The 22,623-nt window shown below is 36.7% G+C and overlaps 1 protein-coding gene across 5 annotated transcripts; it reads right to left on the bottom strand.

Annotated features, from left to right (window-relative positions):
* Positions 1 to 1,543: 1,543 nt before the first annotated feature.
* Positions 1,544 to 21,823, bottom strand: LOC101212896 (zinc finger CCCH domain-containing protein 37). 5 transcript variants are annotated; one of them, XM_031888639.1, is made up of 13 exons: positions 21,098 to 21,823; positions 19,882 to 20,129; positions 15,223 to 15,282; positions 15,038 to 15,115; positions 14,883 to 14,942; positions 14,566 to 14,781; positions 14,159 to 14,196; positions 14,026 to 14,072; positions 13,812 to 13,939; positions 13,019 to 13,072; positions 12,235 to 12,366; positions 11,135 to 11,233; positions 10,104 to 11,050 (listed from the first exon to the last, which is right to left on the bottom strand). In XM_031888639.1, exons 1-12 carry the CDS (start codon positions 21,447 to 21,449, stop codon positions 11,150 to 11,152), a joined length of 1,497 nt encoding a protein of 498 aa, XP_031744499.1. In that variant the 5' UTR covers positions 21,450 to 21,823; the 3' UTR covers positions 10,104 to 11,050; positions 11,135 to 11,149. The 5 variants fall into 5 exon arrangements, with proteins under 5 accessions (XP_031744500.1, XP_004148293.1, XP_031744498.1 ...); XM_031888640.1 differs by lacking the exons at positions 10,104 to 11,050; positions 11,135 to 11,233 and adding an exon at positions 1,544 to 1,985 and having other exon boundaries at positions 19,882 to 20,001; positions 21,098 to 21,820; XM_004148245.3 differs by lacking the exons at positions 10,104 to 11,050; positions 11,135 to 11,233 and adding an exon at positions 1,544 to 1,985 and having other exon boundaries at positions 21,098 to 21,819.
* Between the last annotated feature and the right edge of the window lie 800 nt (positions 21,824 to 22,623).

Raw genomic sequence — 22,623 nt, 5'->3', positions numbered from 1 at the left:
AATATAACAAAATAAACTAAAATACTTATAACATATAACAAAATTTTGAATTTTATTAATGATAGACTTCTATCACGTGTATTATTGATAGTATTTGAATTTTTTATATTTTTTCTTCATCTTCTTTTTCTTTCTTTCTTCATCTTCTTTTTCTTTCTTGTAGCTCATCTTCCAGAATATCAAGATTGTTTAAATATCACTTTGATATGACCTAAACGATTGCTTACCTAGTCAACACGATCGTTTAGCATTGTCAACTTGATCGTTTAGATTTGAAGTTCTTTTCGCATCGTTTAAAAAGAACTACAAGATCGTGTGGATATGATCTAAATGATTGCTTACCATAATCACGATCATTTAGTATAGTCAGCACGATCGTTTATATTTGAAGTCCTTTTTTCCATCGCTTAAGAAGAACTCCACGATTGTGTGAATATGCTAAACGTTTGTGTTGACTATAGTAAGTGATCGTTTAAATTATATTCACACAATCGTGTAGTTCTTTCTAAAAGATGGAAAAAACACTTCAAATCTAAACGATCGTGTTGAATAGTAAGATTATATTCACACAATCGTGTAGTTCTTTTTAAACGATGGAAAAATGACTTCAAATCTAAACGATCACTTACCACATCCAACACAATCATTTAGATTTGAAGTCATTTTTTCATCGTTTAAAACGAACTACACGATTGTGTGAATATAATCTAAACGATCATTTACCCTAGCCTACACGATCGTTTAGCATGTTCAACATGATCTTTTAGATTTGAAGTATTTTTTCCATCGTTAAAAAAAAAACTACACGGTCGTGTTGATACTACTCACATAATTGTGTATCACTTTCAGTATCATCACGTATCATGATCGTTTAGAAGAATCACACATGCATATGGTCGATACGTGTTAACTAAGACATTTTTTATATTTTTCATTGTGGTTATTTAATTTATTATATTTTTAAAATAATCCAAAAAAAAAAAAAATAAAGACATTCTCTTTACTTTTGTTTTATTTTTTTTTATAATGTGAGTTGGTAATCATCGATATCAATATCTACTTGCTATTTTTCCATCTGTAAAAATGACATACAAATAAATGATTAATTTGATTCCACACATTTCACCACACCACCACCACATGGTTTGAATGCTTTGTGTGAGATATGGATGTAAGGATAATTTTGACTACCGAACATTTTACCATGCGTTTGAATGCTTTGCATAAGATAGAGGTGAACGTGATAGACTAAAAACAAGAGATCATACATATCCGATATGAAAAAAAATTCTATGTCAACTAGTTTTAAAGAAGAAAAAAACAAAGAAAACCAAGTAAAACCGACTTCCTAATTTTCATGTCTGCAAATTAAAAGAAAAAGAATCAAAGGAAATTCAAAGTGGATTTGGGAAGAAAAATAGGTTTAAATTATCAATCCATTTCTCATTTACTAATGTTCTTTTAGTATTTTATCAATATTTCACTCCTAACCATCACCAGAAGTCCATTTCAGAAAATAAAAATAAGAAAAGGAAACAGCCAATAAACAGATAAAACCGATCAAGACATTTCTCAATTTCACTTGTCAAATCAATACGCGGACATTAACATTACAAAAGGAGGGAAAGGGGTGGAGGGAGGGAAGGAAAAGTATTGCTCTGTCAAATACAAGGAATAACTTCGATGCACGACTATGAAATCACAGCTTCAATTTATTTAAACAAAGCTACAATGATTGTGAAAGACATTATATAAAGGAACATACAAATACCAAACCAAAAGATTCCTAAAATTTCCAAATTCCACCAAAATCTCTACAGCCGTTCGTCCACTGATTCATCTATCCGATCTTCGCCTTCTTTTCCTGGAGCAGATTGTACGGCAGCCATTGTCATCACTTCTCCAGGAGGTGGATGGTCAAATTTGCAAGTAGTGCCATACTTGCATGTACCAGTTTTCAGATAATATGGACAAATTATGGCCTCCTGTCAAGTTAGTCGATTATTTCAGATGTTCATTAGTTTACCTATAAAATTGCGCACAATTGAATACTTCATTTGGTCAAATAAACTCACTCCAAGTTCACGAGACAATAAGATAACTCCACAGGTAAATCACTTCCAAACTAGAAAAGTCTTGTGATAAAATCTTTTCTTTTATATTTTTCATATACTCAATAATGAAAGCTCCACAACAGGAGAAGGGCACATCCCATGAGGGGAAAATCATGAGTCTCTTCTAGGACTCGAGCTTTGTTTTTATACAACATTAATCACAGTCGATCAAAGAAATCAACATCAAATGATAATTGTAATAACATTAATACCAGGGTAGAAGATAAATTGTTTTCCAGGCTCACTTGTAAAAATTGAACCTACTTTTAGAAGAATGTGATTTATCGTATTCATTGTAGATATTGGTAGCAGATAAATTCAGTTGATACATTAACTTAATGATTCGAAGGAGTAATAAAAAGAATATAAATCTAAAATACTAAAAAAAATTCAAAACATCAGATACACTAATAAAATCATTACTTGAAAAATAGTTTTCCAACCAGTAAAATATTTAGTCCACATAATCACTAGAAAACTAGGCAAACCTGAACGAATTAAGTTTCTTTAGAGTTCTTAAAAGTGCCAACACCAACTATGTCCAAGTTCACTTCTTCATAATAATACTCGTATTCACACAGTATATCTTACGTCACAATGTTCAATACTCAGTCTCAGATTAATGACAACCTTTAGAGATTACTCAATTAGATGACAACCTTCACCCTCTCCAGCACAGTCATCCACACAGTTCATTATGATTTCCGCCTAATCTAGCACCACAACTGGTAGGAGAAACCTAGATGACAGAAAAGAAGACAAACAAGATCCTATTCAAGATGACCATATCCAAAGAACTTAAAAAAGTTCAATAATTCAAATTCAATATCCTTTTGCTTGGACAACATCAAATTCCAAGAATCCGCAATCACATCGACCGAGAATGGGGTTTCTACAAGTAATTGTAAGGAGATTGAGGAGATATTGAGATCTTTTTCTAGCCTCTATAGCCAGTGATTAAGGAGAAGCTGTTTGTGGAAGGTATTTGACTGGAGTCCTATTTCGGCTAGGGAGGATGAGGAACTTGTAACCCTGTTCTCTTTGGAGGAGATAAGAAAGGTTGTCTTTAGCTGTGATACAAACAAATCTCCTGGTTCAGACAGCTTTTTTCTATGGCCTTCTTTCAGGAAAATTAGAATCTCATTCAAAGTGAGTTGGAGGGTTTTTTTTTAAAGAGTTACAAATATTCTATCCTCATTAACGGCTCGCCTAAAGAGTTGATTCAAGCTTCTACAGGGTAAGACAAGGGGACCTCTTTATCCCCCTTCTTATTCTTGTTGGTGGTGGATGTTTTGAGTCGCCTCATTTTGAAGGGTGTGGAAGGAAAGATTATCGAGCCCTACAAGATTGGTGGGAATCAACTGACCATGTCACCTTCAGTATGTTGACAGTACTGTGCTATTTTGCTTGGGGAAAGAGGAGCTTTTTTTATCCTAAACCATATGGTTGGCTTCTTTGAAGATATGTCGGGCCTGAAAAATTAATAGGAACAAATTTCTTATAAAAAAAGTCAAATTTTGGGTCTCAAACGTGACTGATAAGCTTAGGAGTTAGGAGGTAGGCGAAGGTGTTCGGTTGTGAGGTTGGTACCTATCCCTCTTCTTACCTTGGGTTTCCTCTGGATGGTAATTTAAGACTACGTTGTTTTGGGACCCATGTGTGAGAAAGTTTGTAAGAGGCTGGCAGTATGGAAGAAAGGGTTCCTCTCTAAAGCCGATAGACGTACCTTGATCAGATCGATGCTCAGTGGCATTCTTGTATACTATTTGCCCCTTTTAGGGCTCTTAGTTCGGTTTGCAAGTGCATCAAGAAATATATTAAAGATTTTCTTTGGGATGGGGTTGATGAATGGTTGAGCTCTAACTGTGGGGGTTGAGCATCTGGTGAATCAGAGGAGTCTATTGATTGGTAACCTAAAGATCTGTAATAGAGCTGTGTTGCCAAGTGACTTTAGTGCTTTGCCCTTGATCTTGAGTTTTTCTGGTGGTGAATCATTGTGAGCAAGCATGGCCTCCATCCTTTTGCTTGGATGGAGAAATGGGTTAAAGCACATACAGAAATCCTTGGAAAGACATTTCCTTTAAGCTTCCAACCTTCTCTCGTTTTACTCAAAGTTTTGTGGGGATGACAAGATTAAGTACTTTTGGGAGGACTGGTGGGTGGGGGAGAGTCCTCTTTGTTTTCTGTTCCCACATCTATATCATTTGTTCTCATTTAAAAATTGCCAGATTTTGAACCTGATTAGATCTAAGAATTCGGTATCCTACTCCTTTGGGTGTCGCAGTAATTTGTCTGATAGGGAAACCATGGAGGTTGCCCTCCTTTCTTTGCTTGAGGCCTTTTCCCTTAGAGAGGGGAGAAGGGACGTTCATGTTTGAAGTCCTAATCCTAGTCATGGTTTTTCATGTAAGTCCTTATTCTCCTTCTTGTTGGATTCCTCTCCCCTAAGAGAGTTTCTTTTATGTTGTTTGTAAGATTAAGGTGCTGAAGAAGTTGAGGTTTCTTTATTTGACAAAGTCTTGCTTGGTCGTGTGAACACCATTGATAGGCTTGTTAGGAGGAGATTCTCGCTTGTCAGGCCTTTCAGTTGTATTCTTTATCAGAAGGTGGAGGAAGACCTTGATCACCTCTTTTGGGACCGTCAGTTTGTGCGGTTTACATGGAACTCTTTCTCACAGGTGTTCAATAGCTTTGCTGGCCAAAAAATGTCCATGCGACGATCGAGAAGTTCCTTCTCCATACATCTTTCAAGGAGAAAGACAGGTTTTTGTGATTTGCTGGAGTTTGTGTTGTTACGTGGATATTTGAGATGGGATGAATGATGGGGTAGGGATTGGGATCCCATGAAGTCTAGTTCTTAGCAAGATTTCATGTGTCCCTTTAGGCTTCGATTTTGAAGGTCTTTTATAATTATTTCCTTAGTAACATTTTACATTGTTGGAGCCCCTTTCTTTGGGTTGGGTGTTTTTGTCGGCTTGTTTTTATGGATGCCTTTGTATACTTCCATTTTTTCTAAGCCATTACTTCTCTAAAAAAAAATGCAACTCCTTGGCTAATTGCCCTTTTGTAATTTCATATTATCAATAAAATTATGATTAAATGTGTAGAGAATCTACAAGTATAACACTAAAATACCCACACAAATGGCAAAACGGAGGCAGCACTCTGATATACTTTATTTTTATATAGGCCAAAAAGAGTGATTACAACAGTCACAATATGCAAGTAACAAAGAAAAGACACCAAAAAACATACCCAACCTCCTTAAAGCAAGTTGAATATTCTCTTAGGCCACAGTAACCTCCCCTATTGCTACCCATTCAATGCCTCTCATTCCTCCCCGTGGGCTCCACTTGCACGATCTTTCTCTATCATTCCCTCATTATCAGATGCTTGTACATTAACCTTTTTGCCCCTTCTTTTATATGTATGGACAATTGGGGGCCTTACAATACCCCTCAGTTCCAAGTTCACCTTGTCCTTAAGGTGGAAACTAGGGAACTGTTGGTTTATTTGGTAGACTGGTTCCCAGGTGGCTTCACTATCTAACACACCTATCCATTTGATTAACCACTCATTTCCACCCAATTCTTGATTCCAACGGACCCCAACACAGTTTCGGGCCATAGTTACAGTTCAAAATCTTCCGTTAAGATTGGTTGCTGATGTTGGACTTCATGCTGCTTTTCAAGCTTCAACTTTAATTGAGAGATGTGAAATACATTGTGGATGATAGCTTCTGGGGTAGCATCAATCTATAGGCAACTTCTCCAATCTCTTCAATAATTTTGTAAGGTCCATAGTATTCGGGTGCCAGCTTCTCACACTTCTTCCTAGCTAATGAGTGTTGCCTGTAGGGTCTTAATTTTAAATAAACTGCATCTCCTACTTTCAATTTCAGCTCTCTTCGTTTTTGGTCTGCCATTTTCTTCATCCTATTATGGGTTGCATGCAGATTTTTTTTTCAAGGCATTGAGGGCTAAATCCCTTTCCTTTAACATGGTTTCCACCTCATTATTCAGAGACTTCTTAAGACCATGAGATAATAGGAGAGGAAATAGTATGTCGTAAACTGCCTGGAAGGAAGTAACTTTGGTGGATGCATGAAAGGTGGTATTGTACCACAATTCTGCCCAGGGAATTAGTTTATCCCATTTCCGTGGCTACTCGTTATAGAACCACCTTAAGTAGGTTTCGAGGCATCTATTCACGCTCTCTGTCTGTCCATCCGTCTGTGGGTGAAAAGTAGTACTTTTTAAAATAGTCCCTATGGTTGTAAATAACTCTTTCCAAAAGTTGGTAAGGAAGATTTTGTCTCTATATGTAATAATGGATTTGGGAATGCCGTGCTTGCTTACCACTATCAAGGAAGATTGAAACTACTTGCTTAGCCGAGTAAAGGTGTTTCATGGGTATGAAGTAAGAGTACTTAATCTTTCAACCATAACCATGATTACATTAACTCCTTTGGCCAGGGGTAATCCTTCAATAAAATCCATTGTCCAATCTTCTAAGATTCTATCCAGAATGGAAATGGGTTGCAGCACCCGAGCAGGTTTGGTAGCTTCATATTTGTTTCATTGACAGATGTCACATTGTCCAACACATCTCTTTACATCGGTCTTCATTCCTTTCAAGTATAATTCTCCACTGATTCGTTTGTAGGTTCTCACAAACCCGAAATGGCCCCCTAGGATAGAATCGTGGAACGTATGCAATAACCTTAGTATAAGAGGAGGTCTTGGATAATACCACACTCTCCCTTAGTATAGTAGTCTCTCATTAATCTACTAATATTTGTCTCCGTCTTTTGAATTTCTCTTCAGGTCATTTATAATCTTCTGAAATTCTTCATCCTTTTCAACTTCTTTCCAGATCAAATCCACATGGTGTTCAATTCCAGCGGCTGCTCCATCCTTGAAAGAGCATCTGCAACTTTATTTTGTAGTCCAAGCTGATACAATATTTCAAAATCATAGTCGAGGAGCTTTGTTAGCCATTTATGGAATTGGGGTTGAAACTCCCTTTGTTCTAATAAAAATTTGAGAGCTTTTTGGTGAAATTATGGTGAATTTCCTCCTAAGAGGTAGCGTCTCCATTTCTGCACCGAGAGTACCACAACCATAAGTTCTCGTTCATAAATAGATTTGGTTTGGGTTCTTGGAAACAGTTTCTGACAAAAAAAAGCAATAGGATGCCATTCTTGAGATATCACAACTCCTAAACCCACACCAGAAGCATCAGTCTCAATAGTAAAAGGTAGGGACCAATCTAATAAAGCCAATACTGGTATTGTAGTCATCGCTAACTTCAGATTTTCAAAGGCAGTTGTTGCTTCATCACTCCATTTAAATGCATTTTTCTATAGTAACTTAGTGGTGCAGCAACCTCCCCATAACTTCAAACGAATCTTCTATAATAGCTGATTAGACCTAAAAAACCCCTCAATCCAATTATGTCATTTGGTTGTGACCAATTGATCATACTCTTGATCTCTTCCTCATCGGCCTCTACTCCTCTCTTGGATATAAGATGCCCCAAATATTGAATTTGAGAATGTGCTATTACACACTTCTTGTTGGCAAACAACTGGTTATCCCTCAAGACCGCAAAAACCATTCCCAAGTGTTTCACATGCTCATCTATATCAGCGTTGTAGACTAGAATATCATAAAAAAACACAAGAACACGGTGTCTAAGAAAAGGTTTGAGTACCTGATTCATTAAGGACTGAAAGGTAGCCAGGGCATTGGTGAGACCAAACAACATGACTAAGAACTTGTAATGGTCCTCGTGTGTGCGAAACACTGTCTTCTCCACATCGCCCTCCTTCATCCTTATTTGATGATAACCCGATTTCAAGTCTAATTTGGAGAAATTGTCGCTCCATATAATTCATTCAGCAACTCTTCGGGAACTTGTCAGAGACTATCACTTGGTTTAATTTTCGATAATTAACACATAATCTCCATCCTCTATCTTTCTTTTTCACCATTAACAACATACTAGAGTAAGGGTTGTGACTCGATCTAATCATCCCCACGTGGAGCATTTCAATTACCAACTTTTCAATTTCTTCCTTTTGCACATGGCTGTATTTGTAAGGTCTAACATTGATAGGTCTACGATCCGACAGAGTTATTATGCGTTGGTCAACAGCTCTTTTTAGAGGTAATCCTTTTGGTGTTTTGATTAAGTTAGCATATTGTTTAAGTAAGGCTTGAATCATAGGTAATTCTTCTTCATCCCCTTTTTCCTCTGTTTCTTCCTTGTAATTATCCTCCCATTCGATCTCATAGTTTTGTAGTTCCAGGAGGAATCCTTCGTCTTCGGATTCCCACGTTTTTTCTAATGTTTTCAATCAACATTCTGCCTTAATGAGTGACGGATAAACCTTGAGTTTAACTTGTTTATCCTTCGCCCAAAAAGTCATGGTTCAATGCCTAACTGTCGTTCTTCAACTAATGTCACATTTATGAAGTTATTAATAGCTCCACTATCAATAAGCACCACTACCTCTTTCCCTTTCACGTTGCCCCTCAATTTCATCGTTCCCTTGGAGGTGAAATCTGTGATGGTTCTTAGCTCAATTTTTGTCTTTTTAGCTAAATCTAATTGATTTAGTTCTATTACTTCCTCTGCCATCCCTTCTGAAGAAGCTTCCTCTCTATTACTTTCTTTCTTGTTAAGGATGAAAAGCATTAGCTCCCTCTTTTCCCTCACTTTACATCTATAGTCGAATGAGTATTTCTCATTACAGTTAAAGCACAGTCCTTTGTCCAACCTTGCCCTGAATTTTGTATCTGACAGCCTCTTAACTGGGGGTTCATTTTTCTGATAACTTCCCTTAATAGGAATGGTTATCTGTTTCATAGCAAACTCAGTCTTCCTTGGTATATTTTTCTCACTATTTACTTGATTCTTGCCTTCTCCTTTTTGCTCCACTCTTCCCTACTCTGCCTTGGCTAGTTTAAGTGCTAAGTTCCTGTCATTCACTAGTTGCGCCTCCTTCATACACTCCTCTAAGGTTTGAGGGTGTCTACTGATCACTTCTGCTTGGAGGGCAGGTTCAAGACCCGTCAAAAACGCGTCCCTGAGCACACTTTCGGCCATATGTGGCGATGGTTCTGAGTAAGTGAAAAATTTCTTGACATAATCATTATAGGACCCTGTTGATTTTATGGAATCAATCTATATGGTATCAGAGCAGGTGGTCTAGGGAGGTCCTGTGTTCAAGCCACTGCATTGTCGTTTGCTCCCCAATTAAAATCAATTTCCACTTATTGGGCCTTTCAAATATTTCAAGCCCACAAGTGAGGGGGAGTGTTGGTGATATATAATTAAATTTGCCTTCAACCACAAGCTTAAGCTTTTGGGTGAATTGGTAGTTCGTCTATTCAAATCAGCCTCGCGCCCAAACAAACTTTGTTGCCCTATGTCAATGAAAAATTTGAACATTCTTCATTTCAAATCCTCCCAAGACTCGACCTTCTTTCAGTTGTGGCTCTACCGGTACCAATCTGCCTCCTCCTGTATGAAGCTAACCACGGAAACTTTTACCTTCTCTGTCTCCAGTAAGTTATTAATTTCGAAGAAATGTTCTGCTCAGTATGCCTAAGATTTGGGGTTCACCCTTGTAAACAATGGCATCTCTAGTTTTTTATACTTACTTCAGTCTACATTAGTCATATTGGCTTCCATTGTCGCGTCCTCTAATTCCCCTTTGAGTTTCCTAACCGATCCATCTGATGTTTCAGACTCCTCTCTTCTTTTGTAACTGTGATTTTCTCGCATTTCGTCAGCCATCCTGTCCATGGACTTCTTCATCTCCAAGATCATTTCTTTCAAGCCCATTATTTCCTTTTCGGTTCCATCCACTCTTTCTTTTGTTTGTCTTTGAGCCATTAGTCGCGTTACCACCCCCAGTGTAAGGGCTCTGATACCAGTTGTAAAGAATCTACAAGTATAACACTAAAAAACCAACACAAATGGCAAAACAGAGGCAGCACTCTGATATACTTTATTTATATATGCCAAAAAGAGTGATTACAGTAGTCACAATATGAAAATAACAAAGAAAAGACACCAGAAAACACACCCAGCCTTCTTAAAGCAAGCTGAATATTCTCAGGCCACAGCAGTATCAAATGATGATCAAAATAAAACCTACCTATCCATTCCCAAAAAGACATATTTATATCTCTACCTCTCATTCCTCCCCGTGAGCCCCACTTGCACGATCTTTCTCTATCATTCCCTCATCATTAGATGCTTGTACATTTACCTTTTTGCCCCTTCTTTTATATGTATGGACAATTGGGGGCCTTACAGAATGTTTCTCATAGTTTAATAAGAAACAGAATCATAAAGACCAACCTATGCGACCTATGCAGTACACAACAGCATCCCCTTTAGTTTACAAGCAACGTTAAAGAAGTTGCTAATCAAGCTACACAACAAAGCACAATCAGACTACAGATATTTTATTGTTTAGCCATGGCTTAATTGATCATAGGCCTTGGAGTTGCCTAAGATCAAATACAACTTCTTTAACCAAGCTCACTATGCCATGTACTGCCTTGACATCCATCTCTCCTCGTATCTCCCAAAGGAGTTTGCACAATAAGGTACCTCCATGACATTGAGGGAATCGGGTTCAATGCCATAATCAGTTAGTGATCTGTGTTCAAGAACTTCATTGTGACTTTTTACGTAGTCAGGAATCTCAACCTCTCCCTTTTATATATCTTCTGAAAGATACTGAAGGCGGCTCACATACTTGATTTTCCAGAACAATCTGCCACTTAGGAAAAAATGGCCAAAAGTCACCAAAACAAGCCTCCAACGGAGACCGGGATGTACAAAGTAGAGAACTTGAAGTCTATCCTTGTAATCAGATGGAAGTTCTTCATAAATCCACCTCAAGATGGTAAGGCCTGAACAATTATCATCCTTCTGGTCAGTAGTATGAAAGCACACAATGCAAAATGAACCCTCAGACAATTCGTTCTGGAACTTACAGAAGATATATCTCTTCAATCTCCACTTACAACCACAGAAGGGAAGTACTTTCCAACAACACGGTTTCCAGTCTTGTCGGACCCCTCAAGTCGAACAAACTGCAAAATATCGAGATCAGAAAACTCCTCATTGCAGGTTTTGAGAACAATCATGTCAATTATCAGCATTTTCGGACTCTTTATCTTTGTCAGGCAAAAGTGGGCGGGAATAGATGCCGCCATCAAAAGGGAGGATGACGATTGAGAAACAGTTTGGGGTGCTACCCATCTCTGCTTTGATTTTCTTCTGATTGAATGTTTCTCATAAAAAAATATAAAAAGAAAATACAGGGGGACTCTCTATCTATAAAGAATTAAAAGGATAACTAAAAGAAAATTAATTTCTAAAATAGGAAAAAGGGAACTAGTCAAGGATTAAACCAAGTAATACTAAATCCTATTACATCACTCTTCCTTCAATAAATATACCACTTAATAATGGAGAAACAGAAACCAGCTTGCTAGAGTTCACAACCCTTCCCTCGAACAACTCCCTTGGAGTTGCCAATATGACACTAGGAAGTAAGAACTTCCCCAACTAATAGATAGCTGGCAATTCCTCTTTTTTTTTTAAAAGGAGACGAACTTATTTATTAATGATAAAATCTCAAAGTACAAGAGGTATATACATTGAGAAACATAAAGAAGCATAAAGCATAAAGCATAAAGCATAAAGCATAAAGCAAAAAGTCCTAGGGGATCAGAAGGTGCACCCAGACATCTCAGCTAGGTTGACACCCCCTTAACACCAAAATAACATATCCCATAACAAAGCATAAACTAAGCAAAGAAAATAAAATTAGAAAGTACAAAATATGAAAGTCCAGCAATTAACAGAGGCCAAGACTAGGAAAGAAGACTAAAGTTTATTTAGACCTAAATGTTTTAGAAATGAAGACAAAAAGTTTATTTATTTATTTTATATCATGAGAAAATCTTTTCATTGAAGAGATGAAAAGACAAATGCTTTATCTTATGATAATAGTTTCAGCATTAAGGTCAATATAGGATGTACTCAAACATTCTTATAAGGTGAACTTGACAAAGTCAGATATATATACCTCTCTCCTCGGTAGTCCTGCCAGTGTTAGTTTCACATTATGTAGAGCACCCTGCTTTGGTGCTGACCGATCAATAGGGTGATGAAATTTGCAGCGTTCCCCAAATTTACAGTCCCCAGTCTTCATATAAAACTACAGAAATAACATATTTAAGAACGCAAGAACATATCAACAAAACAATAAAAAAAACTAAAAACTAAAATTAATAACAATAACAACACCAATAAGTGAAATGAGGAATGTCATTACCTTAAAAAATAGAAAAAAAATAATTTTAAAAAACAAATAAACAAACATTTACCTAAAGAAATAAATCAAATAAGAATAATACTTATTAGTAACAAAAACAAATACTTGAGTGCCATTTTTTTCTTTGATGATTGTCATTGTACATTGAATCAACAAACTTAAGTTATCAAGTCAAACAAGAATCTAAAAATATGGAGTATAAATATGTTAAGGAAGATAACTAAAATATAAAACAACGTAATATTTTTCCTAAAAAGAGAAAATAAGTTTTTCATTGAAATTAAAAATGGCATTGAGAATTTCCAATGTAAAGGCCTAACATCGTCTTGCCTCTCGCCATCAACACTAGTTTATATAAAATGCAACTTGTTTATTATGCATATTAAAAAAAACATTTTTTTTCCTTTTCTTTTGCGTGCCTCATGCTTAAGCCTAGAGAACCTATGAGGAGAGGGGGGAGCCATCAACATAGTATCATCATATCGTAACTCCAAGTCCTATTAAGAGAAGGGAGGAGGTGAGAAAAAGTACTCACGTCACATTCTATCTGCCCAGGTCGTTGAGGGTAAATACTTGAGCCAGATCCCAACTGCAAAGTAGCAAAATAGTTTTACTTATCCACTACAAGAAGATTCATAAACTTTAAAAGTTCAAACAGGATGTAACAGCAATGAAGTTTGGAAAATTTGTGACAAATATTTTAATTGAAGAGATGAACTGAAACTAATATACAAAAATACAAACTTCAAAGGAATGAGGTTTGAAAGAAAATTACGAAGAGAATAAAGACTTCTAGTCTAAACAAGTATCCTTCAACGAAAATTCAGAAGAAGAATTCGAAATCATAAAGCATATGGTTCTCAAAACCATCGAGCCAGGCACAAAATTTCTCAAATTTCTTTCAAACCATAACTCTAAAGTCAAGGCCTTGCACGCATAATGTCAGTGAAAACAATGCCTGCATAATGTCAGTGAAAACAATGCCTGCATAATTTCAGTGAAAAACAATGCTGGCTCAAAATCTTAAGGCGACATCAATTTTTTTTTTTTTTTTTTTTTTTTGAGGAAAATTGAAAAACAAAACCGGACCAACCAAAAAACCAACAAAACAGGTCTACAGAAACAACATCCCAAATAGGAACCAAACAGAAACTAGACTATCAAAACAAGATCTCCAATCTAAAAGATGAAGGCCTAATAACATAGACAACACAACCATCAAATGGAAAATTTTAGAAGTAACAAGGAAACGATTTAGTAGAAAGTGGCTATATGTGCCAAGAGCCATAATATACCAACGCTACCTCTCACAACAAAAACTGACTTACCAATGGCTGAATCAATCTGGGGTCAACAGCTTGATAAATTGCATTAGAAGGATTAACAAATCCAGTATTCATATTAGCAGTTGAAACCATAGCAGGATGAACCATTGCAGGAGTAGATGGATTGATTGCTGCCAAAATTCCCAACCATATTTTAAGTGATCACTACATACCTTTCCAAGATTCAAAACTGAAAACGAGAACATAACACCTGTACCATTTCTGTCAGGGTGATTGTAGCGGCAAGTGGTACCATACTTGCAACTGATAGATAACAATCAATAGGACTCATCATTATTTTTTCAACTGATACTATAACAAATTAGTTGTATCAGTACATGCTCATATACCTGCCAGTTTTCAAGTAGAATGGACAATCCACTTCACCCTGTAGCAAAAATGTTATTTTGTAAAATTTAGACCTTATTTAATGCAAAGCAATTCAAAATTACAAAACGAATCACTCAAATAAAATTTCAGAAAGTCAAGCAATTGGCAACACAAAAGAAATAGAGTTAATAAAAACACTGACATCCTGTGTAATACAAGAAAATAAATATTTTAACCTCAATAAATGTTGCCCAACTTTGGTTGTAAAAATTTTAATCCTCTACAAGTTTATAGGATAAATTGCTGGCGGCAAATTGGAGAAATCTTTTGCACACCCAGAAGATGGCCCCTTTTTGTTTCTCTTCGGAATGGTTATTTCATTCAATGAAATTGTTTCCTATCCAAATAATGTAACTAAATTTATTACCGGTCTAATCGGAAGTCCTTTAGAATTGTGCATTATGGCTGGTGACAACGAAATAGGAGGCTTAACAAGCTTGAAGTCTCCAGCTCTTTCTTCTGTCTTCACCATCAAAGTTTGTTCGCTATTTCCATATTCTTCCCCCGATAAAATTTGGATATCTTTTGGGTGATGGAACTTGCAGTTGATACCGAATTTGCAATTTCCAGTCTTAACATAGAACTGGAGGGGAAGAAATTGGACAATATGTCAATGTCTGACACACCTAAAAGAGTAAGTAAAGAACATGCGTGTGTGTGCGTGTGTATGCACGTGTATATTACTGCACACAGTGGCTCAGAAGGTCTCTCAGGTAATGATGAAGCATCAGATTTTTCAGCACCCTGAAAATAGTAAAAACAGAATATCATATCAAAAAAGAATAAGGAGTACAGAAGACAAGGATACAGCTTGAAGACATCAAGTTCATACAACATACCACAGAATCAGATCTATCTTTAGGGTGATTGAACTTGCATCTTGAACCAAATTTACATCTTTGAGTTTTCAGAAAGTACTGCAGGAATCAAAAAGGCCATGAAGTAGTTCAGGCAAATAAGTTCTTATTACTTTTAAAAAGATAAAGAGAGAAAAATATGAGAAAATATTTCAAATTGAACTCACTGGACAATCTGGATCCCCAAGTCTTTCTGGGAGATCTTCACTATTAGCTATTTGTGGGACCTAAATAAATTATACATGAGATAAACAGCCATTGGAAAAGGAAATACAACAGGGAATTAGAAGTGCAAAATACTGTCAGACTACAAGTGCAGAAAAGTTTGGAAAGAGATACTTACAAACATTAACTGTATCTATTATTAGGAACACATTTGCAACTCATTTCATTCTTAATAAAGGATTTAACTTCACCAAAATGACAGCCCCATGCTAAAACCTAGCTAGGCTTCCAAACCTTCCAAAAATTCTTCTATTCCTCTAAAGCCAGATATTCCATGAAATAGTGTGTGAAACAGCACATCAATCGAGCAACAAGATCGATTGTGAGCCTTTATCCCATATCCAGTGCACAAAATGGCATCACCATGAAGTGTGATCCAAATCCTAAAGCACATTTACATGGGATGGTGTGTAGAGGGGAGGGAAGGGTCCTCACATGGTTAGTTGAGAAGTTAATCTAACCCAATGGATTTTGGGGTGGTGGGAAAATGCAGGCACATTGCAAGGTCTTATAGGCTAAGTGGTTCAGGCAGTTTCCTCATGAGCCAGCTTGAGGCATAAGGTCAATTCGAGTAAATAAAGTCTCATCCCCCCCCACCCACCCAAAATCAAAGCACCTTTCATTGAGAAAAATGAAAGAATGCATATGCATACAAAAAAGGGAGAGATCCCTCTACAAGAAGAGACCCCAACTCTGTAACAAAGTGCCTAGAGGATAATTACAAAAGTTCTTCAAAATCAAAGCTCAAAGAGAAACGTGAAAACAAATGAGAGACCAAACATCAGAAAGCTCCCTCTCTGAATCATTAACCACTCTTATTTGCCCCACACAAGACTCAAAGAATAACTCTCACCCACCCCTTTTATGGAAACAACTTTCATTGAGAAAAATGAAAGAATAAACAGACATACAAGAACGGAGAAATCCATCTACAAGAAGGAACTCCAACTATGTAACAAATTCTTTTTTTGAAACGGAGACAAAAACTTCTTTATTAATAAGAACTCTAAGTACAAGAGATTTATACAAAGAGAGCAATAAAGAAGAAAATGGCTATATAATTACAAAAGTCCTCTAAAATCGAAGCTCAAAGAGAAACGTAAAAACAACGAGGAACCAAACATTTGATGTCTTCCTCTCCAAAACCCTCCTATATCGCTCACCCAGAAGACCTAAAGAATCGCTCCACCCCAAGAAAAAGAAAAAAATGACTCTTCCTCCCAAAAGACAGATTGAGGAGGAACTCCTCCATCATTGCACTAACATTCTTGTGTTGAACGGTCAACACACTAAAAGTTCAGAAGAAAGACTCTGAAAAGAAAGTTGCATGCTCACAGCACCAAAGGATATAATCCAAGCCTTCCGACAAAGAATACAACAAAAGGCCCAACAAGTGAAGGCATCTTCCTCACAAGCTTATCCATTGTGCTAGCACGACCAAGGAGAACCTCCTTTTCTCAATTCATTAGTTGCATTGTGGGTAAGTGTAAAAATTTTGGGATATCACCTAACAAAAGAACCTAAATGGAGAACACAATGATAGGGATATACCAATAGCAAATACACCACTAGTTAGTTACCCACAAAACCCCTTACTAATACCATACTAATCTTACTACATACCTTTCACACTCTCATAGAAGGGTCCAATACTTAATTTCGAAAAGACAAGTGGGCATGGGATAACCCTCTATGTGTTGTTTACCTATGGTTCTTCTTTCCTTTTCAAGTGGGTTTGTCCTTGTCTTGAAACTCTCTTATATTCTCCTTGTTTTTGAAGAGGTCGTGAATATGAACCTTGGACAAATCTTGGAGAAGAAAGCTAGAATTTTTAGTAATGATTCAAACGATAACCATCCCTCTTTAAATAGACCCAAAGAGGAAGGGTTTGTTCACACCTAAACTATAACTAACTTAACCTCCCTAAATACCCCCCAATGATGTAATAGGATTAGGAAAAATGGGTAAATTCATAATAATCTTGGTTTAATCCTTGATTAAATCCATTTTAGTTTCCTATTTAGATATTAGCCTCCTTTTAGGATTTTATTTTGATTTTAATTCTCTACAAAAAAAATTCTCTCTTTGGTCTACACCACCCAAAGACATCCTTGTATGGGTTATCATTTTCGGACTCAGATGCAAAGAAAGTTACCAAACAGTTGCTTTCATCCTCAATATGCCCCCTGTGCAAGAAAAATGGAGAAGATTTGCAGCGTCTGTTTTTTACTTGCTAATAACTCTGCAAATTGTTGGTGGAAATTATTCTCAATTTTTGTGGTTTGGGTTTTTGGAGAATCTTTTAGCCTAAATGTAGAGCAAGTTTTGTTGGGCCCTTATTAAAGAATAGTTAGAGACTAATCTGGGAAAACTTATCACAGGCAGTGATGGCAGAAATTTGGTTTGAACAAAACCATAGAATCTTTCATAATAATGAGATGCATTGGCTAGACTGCTTTGAAACAGCTAATAGGGACACTGCTGCTTGGTGTACTTTACAGAAAATTTTGAAGCTTAATCCATCAAAGAAATTAGTCTTAATTGGCGAGCCTTCAATTTTCCGGACCATTTTTTTAAAAGAAAAAAGCCTCTTTATTAATATATTAATAACGAGACAAAAGCTCATAGTACAAGAGAATTATACAATGAGCATGTAAACCATGGATCAAGAGGTGCACCTGGACATTTTGGGGCAGTAAAGGAGTGTAAACCTAGTTGAAATGTCTAGATGCACTTACTGATCTTATGGTATCCTTTTGTTTTACACTTTGTATAAACCTTTTGTACTTTGAGCTTTATTATTATCAATAAAGAGGGGCTCGTTTCCATTCAAAAAAAATTATCAATAAAGAGGCCAGTTTCCTTTTCAAGAAACAACTACCAGCAACTAAACTAATACATAAACAGTAAAATAAAAATAGATGCTCAAAGAAACCCCAAAAAAGTCCCCTACATCATAATGAAGTATTTTTGAGGACTCTTCACCTACTTTTGATAGTTTTATAGAGCTGGTTAACTTTTATGCTCTGTATTAGTATAGTCACTTTTTTTAATTTCCGTTTAGTGATCTTTCATATAGTTCACATCTTGGTATCTGAAAGACTACTAACTTCCTTTATTTCACGCATCAATAAAATTCTCTTTTCCAAAAAATTAAAAACAAAAGGAAAGAACACACAATGAATGGATAAACCATGCATTATATGAATAATGTAGAATTCCTTCAGTAATAGCCAAAAAAGAAGAAGCAGAAAGAAAGAAAGAACACATTGAAGAGAAAAAATGAAATAAAACATGTAAAACATGAACTTCCTAATTTACAATATTTTTTTCTTGCAATATCTAAATTTTACAATACTTCTCAACATAAAACAACTTATGAAAAAACTACCTTTGAGAGCAATAAGTCCAAAACTCAATATAATTCTAATGCAAAACAATTACATCTAAAAACCAAATTGAAAACCCTAAACTCCATTCCTAGTCATAAAGAAGTTGATCCATGGATTATGGCTTCCAATAGTGATCCAAATACAACGTTCCCTTTTAGATACTCTCCTTGATTTTTTTTTCTCCCTATACTAGGGTTTTCAACGTGTGCCTTGTGTTTTTCTTTTTCTTTTCAACAGCCTTTCGAAGGGTTGGGTTTCCAAACACGAACATCCCTCCTCCCTTTCCTAAAGTCACACCCATCGAGCAAAGAAAGAAGATAAGTTGTTTCCGTTGTCTCCCTATTGGATAAGTGGTGGCAGAACCGGAAAGAAAAAGACACTAGTCTTCCTGCCCCCCAAACCAAAAAGTCATAGATGGGATGGTTTTTAAGAGATGACAAGCGATAAAGATCAGCATAGGCCAAACAAAAGGGGCTACCCTCAACCCATTCATCTTCCAAAAGAACGTCTCCTTACCATCCCCACCAAGCATCTAACCCAAGGAGAGAAAGAAGGGATCTCGTGTGAGATGTCCTTCCAAGGAGTACGATGTGTGCCTTTACCCCTTTCGCCAGCAACTCAAAGGACAAAACATCAAAGCCACTTAACCAGGCTTTGTTATGCAACCTCAAGTTACCAATATATGACCGTCCCGGATTCACAAGGTGCTAAACAACCTACCAGCTAACCAAATGAGATCCCCTCCCCTCATCAATACCTTCTCCTTATTCAAAGCCCCTAGCTCTATTTGCAAAAGCATCAAGAAGCTTATGAGAGATTTTCAAATTCATTAATCTTCAAATCTTTAAAAAAAACATCAATTAAACCAATAAACGGCTAGCATTACATAATAATTTACACAAAGATATTTTCCAAATCATAAGTTAAGATAGCAAAAAGGTAAGATAAACTTTAAAAATAATAAATAATAAATAATAAATAATAGTAATAGTAATAGTAGTAGTAATGATTTTTCTACACGCCTTAGAGAAAAGGTGACATCATGTACAACACAGAATCGAGATATCATTCAAATTAAGAATACAAAATCCTAGATCACTCACTCTTAATTTTAAGCATATGTGATAAACCCTTTAAAGTACTTGATTATTTCTCAATCATACTTCATTTTTATTTTTATAGGTATAAAAGATGGCAGAAAACAGTCACCTCTTTCCAATCTGGGATTCCACCTTCAGGAACCCAAATAGGATGGTCAAACTTGCAGCTATCTCCAAATTTACAGGTTCTTGTGAGCATATAGTGGGCACAGTCCTTCTCTCCTGGCCTCTGTGGATATACAGGCAAATTGCTTGTACTTTCAAATCTAGGACGCTTGGCTAAAGAATTTGAAGTATACCAGGCTTCACTTTGCCCCAAAGTGTTATAGGAACCCAAAACAGTCTGATCGTAGAGCACTATTGTACATAGTAGACAAATATGTACAAGAAAGACAAACATGTACGTTACTACGTAAGTAGTTTTACAATTACTCTTTCGGCTGTATAGATTTAGAAATTAAATATAGTAGATAATGTATAAATATAACATTTTTGAAATATATATCATATAAATAAGCAATCTGGAGGAAGATTTATAGAATTTAGGAACTTTGAACTAGAATTAAACATAAAAATAGCGAAAAATCAGATCAATTAAAACTGCATCATTGCGTTGTGGTGGAACTTAGTTGTACAGCAGCAGGATGAAAACGAACCATTACACCAACCCCATACATAAACTAATGTATATCAGGATATGATATAGTGGGCGGCATGGATCACTAGAGATTTCCACCATCTCTTGGCTACAGCTACAGCCTCCAGACAAGAAAGATGGCTTATAAATAAAATACATGGTTACAGAATCCATATGGAAATCCCACTGTCCTTAACAGAGAGAACGTAAAAGAATGAGGACTACTTTCTTTTCCTACTTAAATTGAACTATTGTTCGGGTTGATGTTCGTCCAATATGCCAAAGATATGGGAGAAAATAAATTGACTAGGACATCGTGGCAATTTATGCCACAAATTCTATCGAAATTTCCACAAAAAAAAAAAAACGAGGAAAATACTGTTTTACACGGACGCACACACACATATATATTAACGAAAAAGACAGCGAACAGCACGAATCGAGGCACTGAAGCCAAACCAAAGGCCCACAATCTCGAATGCCATTTGGTGGTCATATGAGACCAGTGAAAAGGATCAAAACATTTAAGTATCACATTGGTGATGTTTTCAGGAACCAGAGGTGAACGCATTCATCTTGCCTCGTTTTCTTGAAGCTTAAAGCCAATCTCCAAGTACTCAAGTAATTATCTTGCGTCATTTTTTAAAGTGGTTTGCCAAGAGATTTGAATAGACAGAATAAAACATACCGTCAGAAGAACGTTTGATGCCAGAAACAACAGAGTCAAGCGCAGCTGCAACGTGAGAACCCGGCCAAGAGAATTGAGAGACCAAATGCGACGTTCTCGGAACAATGTCGGCAGACGACAACATAGGGCCTTCTTTCTGAGTCGAATACATGGAGGTACCACGATCAGTAACAGAGTGCTTAATGGAGATACCGGAGGACAGCGAGTCTGGCAGGAGATAACGGCCGGAGACGATGTCGGAAAGGGAACGGGAAGTCGAGTACGTGGTGGGAAGAGATGGAACCGCAGTGGCAGTGGCAGAGGCAGACACCGCACCATAGGCGGAGTTGTAGCTGTGCAGCTGATTAGCCATTTGTTTTATCCCAGACGCTAGAGAATTTGGAAGAAGAGCGGGACTAGACCAGTCTATAGGCCAAACCCTAAAGAGTAAGCATTATCTTGATTGGTCCGGCCGGAGACGCAGCGACCTGCAAAGAAGCATGTTGGTCCACTTAAATTTTCTTTTTCTCCGCAATAGGTGAAAGATCTAATCTTAATTCAGATGATAAAGCAATTTAAACATTTGCTATAAATCTTGTTGGCTTATAATGTATAAATGAACTATAATTTTTTTGGTAACGTCATGTGCTCTTTTCCATAAACATGCTGCGCTTCCGAGTACACACACAACCCTATGAAGGTGCCCTATCTCGAGCCCTATTTCATCAACAAAACACAAGGAAGCTTGAAATCCATTGGTCTTTCCATAGTCCTATCGAGATTTTAACTCTATCTTCATGAAATACTCTTTACTCTTACCCCTAGCTCAATACAAACTGTTTGAAAATTCTTTTCATCACTCTTTCGAACTCGCAAGACAAAATACAACTCAATGTTTATGCAAATTCCTAACTTTATTTTGTAAACCACAGTCCGATATAAGTTTTCATTCACAAAATTGGGCTCTTTTCGAAATTATGCAAGAAGGATTAAAAACGATGGGGAGTAGGTTTGCATAGTTAGATTGATGTGACCATTGTACATTTTTGTTACCTTTACCATCTTCAATCCCTATTTATGTTGTTTGACATCAGTTATTTGCATGTTATGCTATTGTATCTAGTATTCCCACATCGAGTTCATCTTTGGGCCCACACGTGTTCTCCTCTAGAGAGAATGCAATTGACACGCGACCTACCAACTGTGATGGTTACTTTTTGTGGTAGTATGCCACATTCCACATATCCTGGTGGTTTCCTCCATTTTAAAGAATGTTCGACATTAAAGATTGGTACGGTGTATGTTAATATTTGGAAACTTACACGATAATATTGGCTACAAAGGGTGTACAAGTTAATATTCCTTGACCTTACAGCAATGATAGCATTCGAGCATGGAATCTCTAGGTAGTCAAACATCTCGTGTGCATTGGCGACTGTTTAAGTTGGTGATACCATCCAAATAGTTGTCCTTTACAATGAATGAATGACGGTTGATTGGGCTTACCTGGTACCGTCTACCCATATCGAACTCTTTGGCCATTTGCT

The sequence above is a fragment of the Cucumis sativus genome, chromosome 7 (genome assembly GCF_000004075.3).
Source record: "Cucumis sativus cultivar 9930 chromosome 7, Cucumber_9930_V3, whole genome shotgun sequence".
Taxonomy (NCBI): Eukaryota; Viridiplantae; Streptophyta; class Magnoliopsida; order Cucurbitales; family Cucurbitaceae; genus Cucumis; species Cucumis sativus.
This window is presented reverse-complemented; position numbering and strand designations above follow the sequence as displayed.